Source organism: Nycticebus coucang, chromosome 2 (assembly GCF_027406575.1).
Source record: "Nycticebus coucang isolate mNycCou1 chromosome 2, mNycCou1.pri, whole genome shotgun sequence".
In the NCBI taxonomy this organism is placed as follows: domain Eukaryota; kingdom Metazoa; phylum Chordata; class Mammalia; order Primates; family Lorisidae; genus Nycticebus; species Nycticebus coucang.
Window position 1 is genome coordinate 27,315,050 of NC_069781.1, and position 17,959 is coordinate 27,333,008.

General features: G+C 39.8%; 1 protein-coding gene across 1 annotated transcript in view; it reads left to right on the forward strand.

Moving 5' to 3' along the window:
• Positions 1–9,891: 9,891 nt before the first annotated feature.
• Positions 9,892–17,959, forward strand: part of SVEP1 (sushi, von Willebrand factor type A, EGF and pentraxin domain containing 1) — a 188,856-nt gene continuing 180,788 nt past the window's right edge. The window contains exon 1 of the mRNA XM_053566090.1: positions 9,892–12,257. Within this exon, the coding sequence (XP_053422065.1) occupies positions 11,718–12,257 (540 nt within the window). The 5' untranslated portion in view covers positions 9,892–11,717. The remainder of the gene's footprint in view (positions 12,258–17,959) is intronic.

The following is a 17,959-nucleotide window of genomic DNA, read 5'->3' on the forward strand; positions in this document are numbered from 1 at the left end:
GGACCATGTGCGCAAGTGGAGGTTCTGAGAAAATAAGATTCGGATGTTTTTAGCCTCTGTAGTAGTGAGAAGCTGTCAAGGGTATTGGGGGTAGAAGTCCCCAATTATTATCAGGGAGCCAACAGTGGTGTTTGCCACAACATGTGGGTTACGGTTGTACGATTTGTCTATTCTGTGTATTTACAGGGAGATAAACACACACACATGAGATAACAACAAACCCTGCAAAATCTTGGTGCATGCAATAATAAGCACTGGGTAGCTCACATGCTTATAGGTCTACTGAGCTGTACTACAGGGCCCTCCTGCACTTGGCCGTGAGTGTTCCTGAGCTGGGCCATGGAGATCTGGCTCTGCACTTCATACCTCCTTTCCGTCTCCTGGGACCAACAGACTAATGCAGATGTCTTTTTTCTTACAACAAAAACAGAGGTTCAAGAGAAAGCTTGCTGGGCAAATACATTTCAAGCCCAAGCTTGTATGATTCTGTACACATCCAGCTTGTTAAAGCAAGTCAAGAGGCTGAGCCCTGAATCAAGGGGTGTTGAAGTGATACCTCCTACGGAACTGATGAAGAGAGACAAATCTACCCCCACACACACCAGAAAAAAAGGATGCAGAAAGGAAGGTGAACAAGCATAAAAACAGAAAACCTAGAATGAAATCACAGGAAATAAAATGTATTGGATATAGAAATCCATGAGAGTGCATTAATATGCCCCTAGCTCATTGCAAAGAGAGACTGGCTTTAAAAGGAGGTGGAAGAAGGAGTAAAGAAATGTCAAGAAAAGTGAAAACAGGGGCACCGATCATGGATGGTAATAATAATAATGGTAATAGTAATAATTATAATTAAAAGCTGGGGTGCCATCCAGCCATAGGTGGAATTCCAGGCAAATAAATGAATAAAGACTAAGTTTATGCTGTTCAAGTAAGGGAGTGATGTTAATAAATGACTATTCATTCACAGCAAATATATAACTGTTATAAATATTTATGCATAAAAAATTGAAGTTTCTTAAAAATATAAAGCAAACCCTGGCAATACAAACATAAATTGGCAAAAATTGACTATACCATATTTTAACATACTCTTAGTGTTAAACAGATGAAATAGAATAAAATGAATACGGATATACAGCATTCGGATAATGTATATCATAAAGTTGATTTATAAGATAAATCTTACATATCTTGAAACCAGAAATGCTTGTTTTCCTCAAAATCTAATGTATGTTTTACTGTCTGTCATATATTAGGTTGTAAGAAATCTCAATAAGAACAGAAGACATACAGACCTCTTTTTTTAACCTCAATAAAATAAAATCAGAAATTAATTAAAAATAGGTTAACAAAATATACAAATTCTTGGAGTTAAAATAACACCATAAAAATAAACCACTACGTCAATGGCTTCTGAGCCAAATAAGAAACTCAAACTCCAATTACAAGTTGTTTGGCAAATAATAATGATACTACCCAGGAGATTTCACGAAAGCTTTACCCAGGGGAAAATTATGCCTTCAAAAGCTCACTTAAAAAATAGAATAAATGAAATTCTTCAGAATGAAAGTATAATTTAATGTCTCGGAAAACAAGGAGTCTAAGCCTTGGTTCTCCAAAAAGCATAACAACATAGATAAAAAAGTTCAGAAGTGTAATCAAGAGGAAAAAAGTCAAATTAGCTATACATAATTTGGGAAGAAACTAAATAACATCACAGATGTTAAGAATACAATAATTTAAAGTGTATGCAATTTAAATCTTTGTGTTTATGAATTTTAAAAAGTATTAATTCAAATTAAAGAGAAGTTGCTAAGAATGCATAGTTACTAACACTTTAAATGAATAGATACTTTTGGAATAGTAGTAGAGGAAAATGACATTGTAATTCAAAACCAGAATGAATGGTGTTAATTCTGAGCGAAATGAACACTCCACCTGTTTGTCCTACTGAGTGCAACTGTAAAATATGTGCAGAGAGCACAGAGCCACTGAGGACACTGAACAGTTAATAGTAGCAGGTGGTACGGGGAAGGAAGACCAGAATTCAAAGCACCACTGAATCAGTCGTGAGTTTACCATTTTTATTTTCCTCTAGTATCCTCCAGGGTTAATTCAACACAACCTGAAATCCAAAAGTGGGCATGGATGCAGAGAGAGAGAGCTCCAGAAGAGGCATCCAAGTTCTAGCTTAGAGAGTGGGAAAGAAAGACGACAAAAAATTGTTTTTCAGCTGTCTGATGCCTCACTTCCCAACACGAAGGCAATCTCTTCACAGCAGTCGCCATAGTAGAGTCTGCCATGAAACAGAAATCTACGAAAGTCACAACTTGGTGGGAGAAAACCCTTCCTTTCTTATTGGAGGAGGTATAAATCTAGGAGGATGCTGCAAAACCTCCCTGTCCTCCCACCATTTGGCCCAGACGCAAGCACAGTCACAGAAGTGTGCAGGAGACGGGTGCTGAAGTCTTAGCTTTTAGGACAGAGGTCTGAAGGGTGAAACCCCCGAAAACTGGAATGTAACAGGGAGACAGAGTCCTACTATGTCACCTTCGGTAGAGTGCTGGGGCATCACAGCTCCCAGCAACCTCCAACTGTTGGGCTTAAGCGATTCTTCTGCCTCAGCCTCCCAAGTAGCTGGGACCACCATTGCCCGCCTCAATGCCTGGCCATTTTTCATTACAGTTGTCATTGTTGTCTAGCTGGCCCGGGCTGAGTTCAAACCCACTAGCCTGGGTGTATGTGGCTGGCATCCTACCCCCTGAGCCATGGGCGCTGCCCGAATGGATATATCTTAATTAAAGTTCCTAAACTCTCAGATAGAACACCTAAACACCACCCAGTTCCTAAACTCTCAGAACACCACCCAGGTTCCAGATTGACCACTGGAGAGCTTGCACAAAGGAAAAATCCAAATAGCACTACAAAAACTTTCTTTTCTTTTTTATTTTCTTTCTTTCTTTTTTTTTAATTAAATCAGACAGAGGTAGATGATATATAAATTAATGCTTTTATGGAGTACAATGTGCTGATTTCATGTACAATTTGGAATTCTTAACATCATATTGGTTAATATATCCCTCACCTCATTTACTTAATTATTGTGTTAAGACATTTATACTCTATACTTAATAGATCCAACATGTACCCTTGCAATATGCACCATCGGTGTGATCCCACCATAAATAGGCTTCTATGGATGTTGGTTCCAATGAAGTTTTTCCAATAGAAAAACTTTCTATTTGTCTTCATTGGAACCCACACCCATAGAAGGCTATTTGGATCTTGTGACCTTAGCCTTCCCAGGTTAATTGCCAAATAAAATAAAATATTAACACTTTCTGTGGGATTCAAATAAGACCCTGAATCTCATAACATAATATCCAAAATATTCAGGATGCCATTAAAATCACTCACCACACCTCGCTCCCCAAAGACACAACTTGCATGGGAAAGACAGTTCCAAATGATAGGTGTTCAAATTATATTATGAAAGCTTTAAAGAGCTATTATATAAAGCTTCAAGAAGCAATCATACACAGTCTTGAAACAAAAAAATAGAAAGTTTCATTCAAGAAATAGAAAAGATAAAGAAAAATCGAGTGAAAATTGTAAAACTGAAAAATCCAATAATCCAACTTAAAAACTTAACGGAGTAGGTTCAATAGTAGACTTAACAGAGAGAAGGGGAACACTGTCAATCTAAAATTATATATCCAGCAAGAATTTCCTTCAAGAATTTCAGTGAAATTCTTACACTTTCAGGAGAAAGAAAACTGAGAGAATTTGTTGCTATTGGATCAGCTCTACAAAAATTTACCAAGAGAGTTCTTCAGACAGAGGGATACTTAGAACTTCAGGAATAAAGGGAATAATGCAAATAAATAATTTGCATTTCAGGGGGGCAGCACCTGTGGCTCAAGGTGTAGGGCTCAGGCCCCATATACCAGGGGTGACGGGTTCAAGTCCATCCCCTGCCAAAACTGCAAAATAAATAAATAAATACATACATAATTTGCATTTCCTTAGCCATTTGGAAATGCAAATTAAAACCCTGATGAGATACCATTGCATGTATCTTCTAATGGCTATATGTATGTATACACACAAATATATGTATTTACTTGCATACATGCATGTATGTTTGTACGGTATACACACACACATGCAATACCAAATACTAAATGTGAACAGAGCAACTAAAACTCTCATACATTCCTACTATAAATGGGAAATTGCACATGCACCACTCTGGAAAACATGTTGGCAGTTTCTCATAATAAAATCGTACATTTACCATATGACTAGTAATTCCATCCCTGGGTGTCTACCCCCAAAGAAATGAAAACTTAAGTTCACATGAAAGCCTGTACACAAACTTAGATGAGTCTCCAAGTTATTAGACTGAGTGAAAAAAAGACAATCTCCAAAAATTATGTACTGGTTGATTTCATTTGTTTGTCATTATTTTTTTAATTAATTTTTTTTTTATTAAATCATAGCTGTGTACATTAGTATGATCATGGGGCACCATACACTTGGTTCATAGACCGTTTGACACATTTTCATCACACTAGTTAACATAGCTTTCCTGGCATTTTCTTAGTGTTTGTCATTCTTGAAAAGATAAAACTATGACACTGAAGGACAAATCAATGGTTACCAGAGTTCAGGGGTGAGTGGATGGTGTAACTATAAAGGCAGTTTTTTTGAGTGATCCAACTGTTCTGTATTCTGATTGTGCCTTGGTTACATGAATCTGTTTAAGTATTTGAACTTATGGAACTATATACAAAAGAGTCAATTTTACTATATGATAATTTAAAAAATAAAATTTATAAAGTAATACTAGCTATAGGTGCCTCTAAATGGAAGTGGTGGTGGTGGAGTTTGTCAGTAGGAAATGAATTACCTCTACTGGTCCTTCATACTGCACACACTGGTGGGAGAAGTAATTGAGGTAAAAAAAAATCAAAAATAATATGCCTTTTAAGACTAGTATTATTTGTTTTTGGCAGAAGACCCCCTAGTATACTGGTTAAAAATCACAAATGGAGTGTGGGTTAGTCCTTGACCGTGGACATAAGGTTTAGAAATATAGATAATAGTATTGTTTACAGGTTGAAAATGATAAAAGATGAATATGTGGGTTGCTACTTCCAAGTGGATGGAAGGGAAAGTTCCATCATTGAATCTAAAGACTCTGTTATAGCACCATTGAAAACTAATCCACAAATTCAAGAATACAGGCAATGTTTGGGGCAAACTTCTTTATCAATGACTATTTCTGAAAAGGTAAAGAGAAAGGTCAGTGTGAACATAATAGCCAGCCCCAAGAAAATCAGCTCAGTGAGAACTCCAGGATCTGAGGGTGTCTCTACTACACAAAAGATTCTCAACCACCCATGTGCTTTTCACTATTTCAAGATGCAAGTCCTGCAAAATTTAGCTGAGGTTTAATCTCCACCGTTTGGAAATGTGCTCCTGGTGCAAGCAGATCTTCTGGGTAAGAATACCTGGGTTTCTGTAGACAGTGTCTGTTTAGGGACCAAAGGCAAGTAAATAACACATGTGATGTCGGGTCACAAGACAATCCACACTGGACTTTAGTCATCCAAAAACAAGGCAAGGGTGATGGTGCAGTGTAACCTGTGGACAGCATATGTCTTGGGACCATTTTTCTTTGAAATAAGGTGTCTGTCAACATGTTTTTCACCATTCAAAGTGGCCAATTAATGCCTGTGGATGACAGGCTAGGAGAGAGATGTCTGGAGTGGTTCTATCAAGCTGACATGTCACCCCAGTAAGCCAGAAGAGTTAGGGACAGTTGACATGGTTATGTACAGTATGCTTCATGCTGGCTGGATTTGAAGTCCCTTGATTACTTCCTCTGGGGTTTGTTACCTCAGTGAGAATTGGAGACCAGATTATCTGTCTGCAGCATTGAAAAAAATGCCAGGAGTGACACAAATGATGTGCTAATGCGTCACCTTCATCTCAAGCCGGCATTGGTAGCAAGGGACAGGACCTTGCAACATGCCATGTAGTGAAATGGAGTATCAAAACATTTATGATCACCTTGCACAGTTCTGTTTCCTCACCTATAAAAAATGGTATAACCATTATATTCTTTTAAGAAGGTATTTAGAAGGATTAAATGAGATAAAACATATGTGTATTTTAAATGTTTTGTCTGCGTCAACCAGATTTACAGCGCTGATTTACAATTACTGTTTTATATTTGCTTGTACTTTGCTCTCAGTCTCTCAGTCACAGGGCTTTTCCACCATGAAATTCACCTTCAGGTAATCATACTGAAAGAAATATATAGGGTGGCATATTTTCCCAACCTCTGTGCGTGGGGAAAGGTCTTTAATTCATGACAGGAAGATACTGTTGTAAACACAGTCACAATACAGTCACAAGGTGGCATCTTCCTCCTATCACCGCTGCCTGCTGCTATGATTCACGGACACTGGGTTACAGATTTAAAAACAAAACAAAACACAAAAACCAGCAGGCATGGAAACACATTTTTCCTGCCTCTGTTCCCAATGCTGGACTTGATTCTGGGTATCTCAGGAGGATCCAGGCCAGCACCACGCTCTGCTCTCTTCCTCAGCCCAGCTTCCATCTTTCCCAGAGGTACACACATCTTACCTTTTCACAGTACCTGCTTTCAGGTCCAAAGATGGGTTCAGCAAAGGGAGGGGTAAAGGTGGCTGTCCTCAACTCAAAAATGGGTTCCAATGGGTATATGGGATTGGGGTTCTATTTCTGGTTGATTAGACCACAGGACTCTGATCCAGGGTAGAGTTGGTAAGAAGAACTTATGCACCCCACTTTCCCTACTCTAGCAACACACATTTTTTTCCAGAAGTTTATATTTCATGAGATGCAGCTAGGGTAGTTCATTCATCCGTTTGTTCCTTCCTTCCTTCCTTCTTTTCTCTTTCTTTCTGTGATTCAGCTCTATATTGTTATTTGGTACCTTTAGGTTGCTTCTCAATCTTAGATTTTAGTCTCAAGAGTTTTTATCAACCTCTGTGTCTATTATTGTGGTATAGGCCAGGGTTACTCAACTTCACCACTACTGACCTGAGGGAGGGGCTGGATGATTCTTTGTTGTGGGGGCTGTCCAGTGCACGTGGGATGTTTAGCTGCATCTTACAATGCACTGGACAGATGCCAGTAGCTCTGCACTCCCTCCAAACATCTCCAGACATTGCCCAGTGATCCGGGGTTGAGGCATGCAAAATTCCCCCATTGAGAACCGTGCTTGAGACCAGATAGTACAAGGGACAGCAATGCCCTTGAGAGCGATGGCAAGACTTGGAACAGGGGTCTTAATGATGCCCAGACAAGACTTCTCTGAGGGAGATATGTCCCCACTATCTTACCACGAGACGAGTACCATAGGCCTGACTATTCAGCCCATGGAAAGAACACAATGCCAGAGCACGTTAGCCTCAGGCTTCACTCTGTAGCATGTGTCAGAATTATCCAGAGGGTTTTAAATGTGCCTAGGCCTGTGGCAGATATCTCAAAATGCTGTGACTTTAATTACTTTGAAAATAAGGCATTTACAGAAATGGTTGCTAGATGGTGTTATTTAATGTGATCAAAAAGATGTACATGTATGATTACTGTATGACAGATGTTCTTAAAAATATTTTGAAAACTATCTTTGAATAGAATTGGGTGTTGTTTGCCAAGACAGACAAAGATTCCATGAAGGGCTGTGATGGAAAATGTAAAAAAAATAAGAATGTAATCTACTCCCTACAGTTGCTCAATTTCCAACTTTTGCTAGAATTGGGTACTGCTATGTAATTTGCCAAGGTCATATGTCTATTAACAGGAATTGGGTAACTTACCATCCCAAACTAAAGATCAGAAAGTCCTCGCAGCAACAGATTTGTAATTCGTTCCTGTGGGAGCCTCCTAAATTTTAGGGGAGGCTTAATTCCAGAGTTTTGTCTCTACTTTGCTTTTCAAACTGTGTCTCCATTTCTTTGTGACCCAGTATGGCAATTATTTGTGCTGTTCACCAAATATTTATAGTTTTCTGCTTCCTGAAAATCTGGTAGGATTATACTTCTTGAGGGCCTTTGGGGTTAGACATGGTTGTGTGAATTGTTTTGGATAATGAAATGGAGCAGAAGTGATGTGTGTCACCTTTGGGGGGCAGATTTCAAAGCCAGTGTGTACCTCACTATGTCCTCTTTACTTTGCCAAAGTAAGGACATGTACTTAACTTAAAGACATGTACTTAACAAAGACATGTACTGGTAGGAGAGCCTCCATGGCTACGGGTTTAAGTATATTCATCAGGATTAAGTTCAGCTGAATGTGATATAAAAGTTCAACATAAAAGGGTACATAAACCATCGGGGATGCGTAGGGTGGTTCTACTCTAGGAAATCTATAGGTACCAGGCTTTGCCTATGTCTAGGATGTGAGATCCATCTTACAGTCCAAGATGACTGCTAGAATTCGGATACCATAGTCACGTTCTAGACAGAAAGACAAAATTCAAAATGAAAGGACGAGACAGATAAAAGACAGCAGCTATATTTTTTTTTTAAGTTTTCCAGAACCTGCTACATAAAACCAGCGTTTTTATATCATTGCTCAGAACCTAGTTACATGGTCATATCCAGATGCAAGAGAGTCTGGCAAAGATAGTCTTTATTCTAGAAAGCCTTGTATGCAACTAAAATTCAGGGGCTCTATTGCTATTCGAGAAGGGGAGACCCTAGGTGTGGGCTAGCTGACCAGGAGTCTTCATCATCATGAGCATGTGACCTGAGTTAGGACAATTATAATAGCCTATCCCTTCAACTGCAATGTTATTAAGGTAAAGAATGGGTATCTGACCCATGCCTACGTCAGTGGTGTTCTTTAAGGTGGTAGTGAGGGTGGCTTTTGTTATTTATTTTTAACTTGAGTTTATGGAGAAGAGTCTTTCTCAGGTCATAAATCTGAAGAAGAGACTAAAGGTTGCACGCAAAGAATAGCAGAAATGGAAGAAGAATTGAATATCTAAGTAGTTCTTAATTTCCTCTTCTAAGTCTTTAAGAGACCAGCTCCACCCCCTGCCTTTTTCCCAGCTGAGTTATGTGAGCCAAAAAAATTCCTTCTTTTTTAAATTAGGAGAAATTGGGTGCCTATTGCTTGTAATCAGAGTTCCAAAGCAATTGTCTACCTCCCTGGGTTTTTGTAGGGAACACAGGAGTTGGTGCTCATAGCAGTTGCCATGGTGTCTGGCACAGAAAGGTCCTGAAATGTTAGCTTTTAACGATGTGTTTTAAATAATACAGAGTAGATGAAAATTGGAAAAACTTTCTCTTTCTGTAGAGTTCCAGCTCGAATGAGGTCTTGCTCATTCTCCTGGAAGATTTAGAACTTTCTCCTCATTACTCCATCTTCTTTCTTCTTGTAGTCATCCCACTACTTTGTAATTGTCTGCAAATCTACGTTCTTTTCTTATATTCTTTGAATTTCTAGAGCAGCGTTTTTCAATCTTTTTGCTCTCACGGCACACTTGAACCTAAGTTAAACTTCTGCAGCATACTTAAATAATGTTGATCCAAAGAAAACAAAAAAGAGTAAGAAAAAGAATATACTTACTGTGCTTTAAACTTCTTTTGGAAATAATTGGATGATTATTAAAAACTTTGGCAGCACACAAGTTAAAAACCACTGTTCTAGAGGAATGGAACTGAGTCTTATTCACCTTTAAGTCCTTGTTGTCTAACATGCTGGACCATAGGAGGTGGTCAATCAATAATGTGAGGAAAACAAGGACTTGGAAAACAGTCATAATTAAAGACGGCAATAACAGTGACCGGCATTTGAGTACATGCTCTAAGTATTGTCCTAAGAACTTTACTTACTTATGATTTAACCTTTTAATAGACCTTAAGGTGTTATTATCATTATTTCATTTTATAAATGAACAAATTAATGTCAAGGTCATGCCTTGGTAAAGCCAAGATTTCATCTCAAACTGATGTCAGAGCTCTGATATTTCAGCAAATACGCTGTGATATCTCTCATCAACATATTATAAGATATCATATCAACAAGGCATCACAAACATATAATATTTCATTCAACATAAATGCTAAATCATTCACTACCAGAGACAGCGGCAACAAAGAGATTGCTGAATTCCATTATGAAATAGATGCAGAAACTGAGCCAAGGATTGGAAGTGACTCAAATTCAGGTGGTTATAAAATTATAGAGGTGTGTTATCCAGGGCTTCTGACTCTGAGCTGGAATCTTTTTATTAAGGCCCCACCTTTTATGCAGTCTTGCTTTGGAATAACCGCCTCTAAGTAGCCATTCGTGTTTCACAGTAGATATATGCCAGCTACCATTCAAAGCCAGGTGGATCTCACCTGTTGAAACAGAGGGAAAAGACACCCATTCATTACCAGGATTTCAGCACAAACTTTACATCTTCAGAGAAGTTTTCCCTGGCCTCTCCAAGGTCAAACTCTCCTTTATAGCACTTAGCATGGCCAGTCGTAGTTATATGGTTTTTTTTTCTTTGTTATATGGTTTTTAATTTTCAGCTTAATATGAGGGTATAAATGTTAGGTTACATTTCTACGGTAAAGTTTAGGTTGTAGTGAAGCCCTTCACCCGGGGATTTATATATTACGTTTTGTATGTGAATATCTACTTCATTGGTTACCTGTAAGTTCTCTGAGAAGAGGACCCACGTTCATTTTCGGTCCTCCTTATATTCCCGGTGCCTGCACAGATCCTGGCACAGCATGGGTGCTCAAAAAATGTTAAATCAATGAACAAATGGATTTATGAATAAATAAATAAATGCATGAAAAGGCACCAGGACAGATCATCTCTGTGGGAAGCATAGGGTAGATGTAATCCCCTGTACAGTGTGGGATTGCCCCGCGGGAGCCCTCAAAGGTCTGCATGCTCACACACCCCGATCAGAAATTCCCATCAGGAAAGTCACACAAACATTGACTTAGGGAGGGCCTTGGAGCGCTGAAGGGGAGAAAAAGAAGCACAAAAGGTGAGCAAGCAGTTTTCAAAGGATGCTTTCAACTCCCAGGCCAGTCCGTGTGTGTGTTTTCCTCTACAAAGTGTTTCCAATTACTGTGGCACTCTCGGTATCTGCATCCATCTCCAGTGAATTCCTCTGCGGCTCCTGCCAGACATATGGGATCAATCAGGGCTTCGGCGCTGGTGCGCTTGCTGCGGGAATGTTGACAGCCTGACAGACGCGGGGTTCTGGTGTCATGGAATCTCCAAATCGTTGGCTTGAACCCGGGAGGAGAAGGAGAGGGGGAGGAGAGAGATAGAGGCAAAGATAGAGAAAGGAGAGGGGAGAGGGAGAGGCGGGAGAGAGGGAGCCAAGGAGGGAAGCGGGAGATTTTTTCTTGACTGCCCCCTTTCCTTCAAACATTTTATAGGCTTCAGGGAGAGAGGAGGAGGAGGAGAGAGGGAAGAAAAAACAGGAGAGGTAGAGAGCGCGCGCCGGTGGCTCCCCAGCGCCTGGGCCACCAGAGGAGTCTGGGTTGTGTCCCGGGTGTCAGTGAAAGGGCGCTGAGCTCGCCCGCCCCGCCGCCCGCCGCCCGCTCCGCGCGCGCTCTCCGCCAGCCCGGCCGCCGCGCCTGTCCCCGCCCGGGCCGCCGCCTGCGCTCTGGGGCGGCCGCTCCGTCGCCGGCGCAATGTGGCCGCGCCTGGCCTTTTGTTGCTGGGGTCTGGCGCTCGTTTCGGGCTGGGCGACCTTTCAGCAGATGTCCCCGTCGCGCAATTTCAGCTTCCGCTTCTTTCCCGAGGCGGCGCCCAGGGCCCCGGGGCGGCTGCCCGCGCTGGCCGAGCCGCTGGAGCCGGGCGAGGACGCGCCGGAGAGCAAAGTGGAGCGGCTGGGGCAGGCGTTCCGGCGCCGTGTGCGGCGGCTGCGGGAGCTCAGTGAGCGCCTGGAGCTCGTCTTCCTGGTGGACGAGTCGTCCAGCGTGGGCCAAGCCAACTTCCTCAGCGAGCTCAAGTTCGTCCGCAAGCTGCTGTCCGACTTCCCCGTGGTGCCCACCGCCACGCGCGTGGCCATCGTGACCTTCTCGTCCAAGAACAACGTGGTGCCGCGCGTCGATTACATCTCCTCCCGCCGCGCGCACCAGCACAAGTGCGCGCTGCTCAGCCGGGAGATCCCGGCCATCGCCTACCGCGGCGGCGGCACCTACACCAAGGGCGCCTTCCAGCAGGCAGCGGTAAGCGCCCGCCCCTCCGCCGGCCCGCGCCCCCGGCCCTTCCCACCCGCGCTGCCCGTCTCTACCCCGGGGTCAGCCGGGGCCAGGGCAGGACTCCCCAAGTCAGGCGTCCCTATCCACAAAATCCTTGGACTGTTGTAGGGTCCAATGCGATGATGGATTTTAAATGTCAGGCTCCTTGAAGGGTCCCCTTTAAGGGATCCTTCAGATACCATCCAGAGTCCCATTTGTAGGAACAGAGGCTACCCAAGCCCTAACAGATGAGTAGGGTTTACAAAGTACTTGTAAAGCTAGGATGTGGAGTGATCTGCATAGTTCCCCAATTTTTCATAAGTTAAATTCGTTTATGCCTCCAATGCAAGGTTCAGGTCCTTCCTGTTACAAGTCTTTTATTAGATTTTTAGCATCTGGAAGATGGACTTATGTATCTCCTTTTCTGATTTCAAAGTCATTAGAGAATTCGGAACATATAGAAATATCTGACATAACTACAAGCAGTGTTTGTGGAATGAATGAAACAAAAAGGAGAGAGGGGGAAAAAGAATCTATACTCCCATCACCTTTAAAAAAGAAAAACCCTCTGTTTGCATTTGTCAAGCGTGCACATTTATACATACTTTTATCCAAATTGGTATCTTGCTGTTCTGTGGTCTATATTTTTCATTTATTACATCATGGTTGAAATGTTCTACATTAGCTGCAGACTATTCCATTGTATGCGTGTGTCAGAGTTTATTTTAACAATGCCTGTGGGTGGACACTTGGGTTTTTTCATAACTAAGTTATAGTGAATATGAAGATTTGTGGATCCCTCTAATTACTTTTTAAGAAGATTTCTATAAAAGTTTCCCATTTAAAGGATAGGAACATTAAAAAAAAAAAAAGGATAGTAACATTTATAAACTTCTCAACATATGTTGTCCACATGTCCCTTAGAAGGTTGGATACATTTACATCCCATCATCAGCGTCATCTTAGCAGTAAGTTTGCCCCGTGATCAACAATATCACATGTAATTTTTTTTTTAATCACTGACAATTTGGTAGATGGATAGAGGTAGCACTTTAGTAAACTTGAGTTTTCGATTGTCAAGGATGGACATTTTCAAATACATTTACTGGGAATTTGTATTTTTTCCTTTGATAATTACCTGGACATAATTTCTACCCATTTGCCATTGTAGTGCATGTTTGTTTGGTTTTTCTTAATGATTTTTAAAAGCTCTTTACATAGTAAGGCCAGTAATTCTTTTCTGAATATGCTGGAAATGTGTTTCTAGTTCACTGTCTTTTACTTTTGTGTATGGAAGTGTTGTTAGATAAATGATTCATATTTTTTATACACTTAAATCTATTAAACATTGTCTTTAGGATATTGTATTTGCTTGTAGTCTTAAACTAGCCTTCTTATGTTCCAAATCAGAGAAATAGTTTTACATCAAACAGTTTAATGTATCAGAAACTTATTTTTGTGTATGATCTGAGAGAGACGTCTAATTTTATTTTTTTAAGGAGCTAACCAGTTGTGTCAACATTTGTTTAATAGCCATCTGTCCTTTTCCAATTTAATTGCATGCCAATTTTATCATATCCTAAATGCTTCTGGGCATTTGGTTTCCTCTTGGCTGTCTATTTCATTCCATTATCTATCGTATTTGTAATCTGTGCCCAAATGATTTAACTATCGTAATTTTGCTACATATTTAAATATCTGGCAATGCAAATTCTATTGTCTTTTTTCTTACCTATTGTTCTTTTACTTAATTCTTACCCACTTATTATTTAATATGATTTTTAAATCTATTTTCACTCATCACCAATTAAATCAGTAAAGATTTTTATTTTAATACAGACAATATTATAGTGACTAGGAGATATTTTTGTAATAATAATTCTTCCAATTTAAAACTATAAGTTCATTTATACATATCCTTTAGCAAAGTTATAGATTTTTAGAAATTAAGTCCTGTATATATTTTTTTAATTTAGACCTGAATATATTCTATTCAATACTACTACTATGAATGGTATATTTTTAAATTAAATTTTAAACAATTATTTTTGATGTATAAAAATATTACTGTTTTTTTTTTATATTACTGTTTTTTTAAAATACATCTTCTGTATTTGGATTCTTGGTGAAATCACTGTAGTTCATCTTTTTTTTCTTTTCCCTTTTTAAACACATTTTATTTTACTGATAATAAATGTTTATTATAGAAAATAAAATAATCAGAAAAAGTCTGTAAATGCACTGTAATATTTGGGTACACATCTTTCCTGACCTTTTTGCAGTTGTCTAGGTAACAGATATATCTTCTTACATGAACATATATCTTGCCTAAATCATATTATTTACCTAGAAAAGCATCCCATTGTACATTCTTTTATAATCTGTCTAGCCACCATATTGGCAGCCTTCTTTCCACAATAAGAAATGTACTTCTCTTTTATCATTTTTTATGATCACATGGTTTTCCCTTATAGAGTGTGTGTGTGTGTTTTTTTTTTTTATTGTCTAATTACTGATAACTGTGTATTTAGGCTGTTACGAACAACATCGTATAACTAAATCTTTGCTCATATCTCCAATCGTTTCCCCAGCAGAAATTCTTGAAGCAGCACTATTGCATCAAAGAGTACACACATTTTTTTGAAAGCAGTTGATACACATGCCAAGTTGCTCTGCAGACAATGGTACCAAATCATACTCCACACCCAGTGCCTGTTCTAGGACTTATCAGTACAGGCTAATATCATTTCAATATTCTGTCCCCCCAACTTTAGAAGTGGTTTATGGAGTCCCATTTTAAATTGTATTTTCCTATTAGTGGGGCTGAACATTTAAAAACATATTATTGGCCATCTCTCTCTCTCTCTCTTTTTTTTTTGGAATACCCATTAAAATATTTTGGGCTTAATATCCATTTTTAATTTAAACATGGTTCTCTTTCTTATTGCTTTTCAGATACTCTTTAAAACTTAATGTCATTAACCCTCAGCTGCCAAGTATTTGGCAAATATTTTTTTTCTCAGTGTTTTACTTGCCTTTTAATTTTGTTTAGGGTTATAGCATCTATTGTTTTATCAATTAGATCTGTTCTTTTTTCATTTGTGCTTTTTTCATGGCTATGGAGTATTAAAGGCTTTGTCTTTCAGAGATAAAATAGCTACTCAAAGATGCTCTGTATTTGTTGGGGAGGTTGTACCGTGTAGGGTTCGGTTTTGCAGACTCAGTTCCTTATTGAATCAGGTCTCCACTCCAAGCACTCATGAAGTTTTTATGGCTAGTTTTTTCCCTAAAGCCAGGGTCCACTCTGTCAAAGAAGAACCCTGCTACATGAGGAGGAAACTTGCCATATACCAACTCCTCTGTTTGATTTGGCCAGGTTGCCTGGGGCCTCTGAGAATGCTGACCCAACACAGTAAAACGGGTAATGAGTTGAGTACACAGTGCTTGCCTCAAGACCTACTTCAGCTTTCTCCTTCCAAATACTACATCCTGTCTTGGAAAGTGGAATTGCCAACAAGGTTTCCAGCCTGGATCCATTTGTAATCTAACAAGCAGAGATTTCTCAAAAGTTTGTGTTAACTGAACTTCCCCTTGACTTTATTTTTCTTTTTTCATTTGAGTTGGGTTATGAGAAAGTGCAGAAGAGGGTCAGCTGGAACCAGACCCTATCTAACCTGAAACCTACATGTCTTTATTATAACTTGTCCAAGCCTCTGATGAGCATTCCTAGGTATAATTAAAATATAATATTTGGAGAAATTTTCTAGAAGATAACCAATGTTTAGAAATGGTATTAGCGGAGGCTTGATTATAAATTTTTGCATAAAGATCAGGCAGAAGTGTTTGGTTACAGAATTAGTTTGAAAATACTAAGCTGTGTTGTTGGAGCTTTTTCTGAGACATACAATTCATCGTGGAAATAAGATCTTTCATCAGGTTCCCACATGTGTGCAGAATGGTAATGTTAGAACTGACTGTGATCTGGCCTTCGTGTGACATTGAAAATCACAGGAACATTTTGGCGGATTATTAATTACTTTCCCCAGAAAAATTAGATTTTTAAATCTTCCATTTGGAACCGAATGCCCACACAACTACATGCTGACACAATCATAGGCAAACAGAGTACATAGATACACCTTCAGAAGCACGCAGCCCTCACGACTCAGACGTCTTGTTCCTCTGATATGAAATCTTGAAATACAGAATTTCATTTACCAATATGAAATTTGCTGTTATCTCTCAGCACATTTGATTGTCACCAGCCTGGGTGACAGAGCAAAAAGAGAAAAAGATGACAGTGTACAATGTGGGTGGATACTCACTGTTGTCACATTTGATGTGAGTAAATGATTTGCAGTGTAGACACTTCCCCCTCAGAGACCATCCCCTCATGGCAGAGTGCACATTCTGAAGCAGCGAATTCTGTATCTAGTACAGGCCTTTCCAAAGACAAGATCAATAGCCTGGGGGAGAGTTGAGCACCTTGAACTTAATTATGTGAGAAACCTTTTACAGAATTAATTGAAAGCTCTTTAGCTTTTCCTTTCTGGGGAATGATTGCTTCACCTACCATGTGTTTATAAACCGCCCTTCCTGAACTGGATATTTTCGATTGGACCCACGATGAATGCCAGGTTCTGTTTCTCCTAAGCATTTCATGTAAAAATAAAATCAGAGCCCCTCATTTCCACTTTGCTTTTGCTAAGTTCCGTTAAACAAACATAGCAAGAAGCTTCCTTTGAAAAAGAAATTATGTTTTCCTCATTGTTCCAGAAATATGATACACTGGTGGGGAATGTGCTGTCTTGCCAAAAATGCAAGCTTTGCGTGGCCAGAGGACTTGGACTTGATGTGTGGAAGCCCTTCTACCTTCAAGGACAGAGCGTCCTCCATTATGTATTCAGACTGGTACCCATTCACACCTTTACCTGGCGCGTAATCTCCTCTCAGCCTCATGGGAAGAAAGGATTGGCTTTTATGTTTTCTAATAAAACCTGAAGATGTGTGAGATGCCGCTATATCAAAACCCTGCTGAACAAAATTAGGATAAGTTTGGGGTTTTTCTCCCATACAAGAGACTAATAATGGTATTTGCACATTTTGCTGTGGTCTTTTTGATGGCTCCAGTGCTAAAGAAATAAGAAAAGTTTGGGTTTTTCTTTCCTGTAGGAAGGGGTAGAGGTCCTCATACCTCTGCAGTTCCCAACTCAGAGCGTGATTTAGATGTCAAAAATTACTCACTGAGCCAGTTGCAGTGGCTCACACCTGTAACCTTAGCATTCTGGGAGGCCAAGGTGGGAGCCTTGCTTGAGCTTAAGAGTTCAAGACCAGCCTGAGCAAAAGCAACACCCTGTCTGTATTAAAAATAGAAAAATTAGCTGGATGCTGTGGTAGGTGCATGCAGTCCCAACTACTTAGGAGGCTAAGGCAAGCTCTCTTGACCCCAGGAGTTTGAGGTTGCTGTGAGCTAGGCTGATGCCACAACACTCCAGCCTGGGGCAACAAAGTGAGACTTTGTCTCAAAAAAAAAGAATTGTTCACTATTACAGCAGATTAAGTTCTTTCTCAATGCTGAAGAGATATATTTTTACATGAACTCTGGAAATCTACCCTCTTCTGTGCTTCTTAAAGTTTTAAACAATTCTCATATTGGCCTTGGTCTTATGTAGGAAGCTCTTCTCACACTT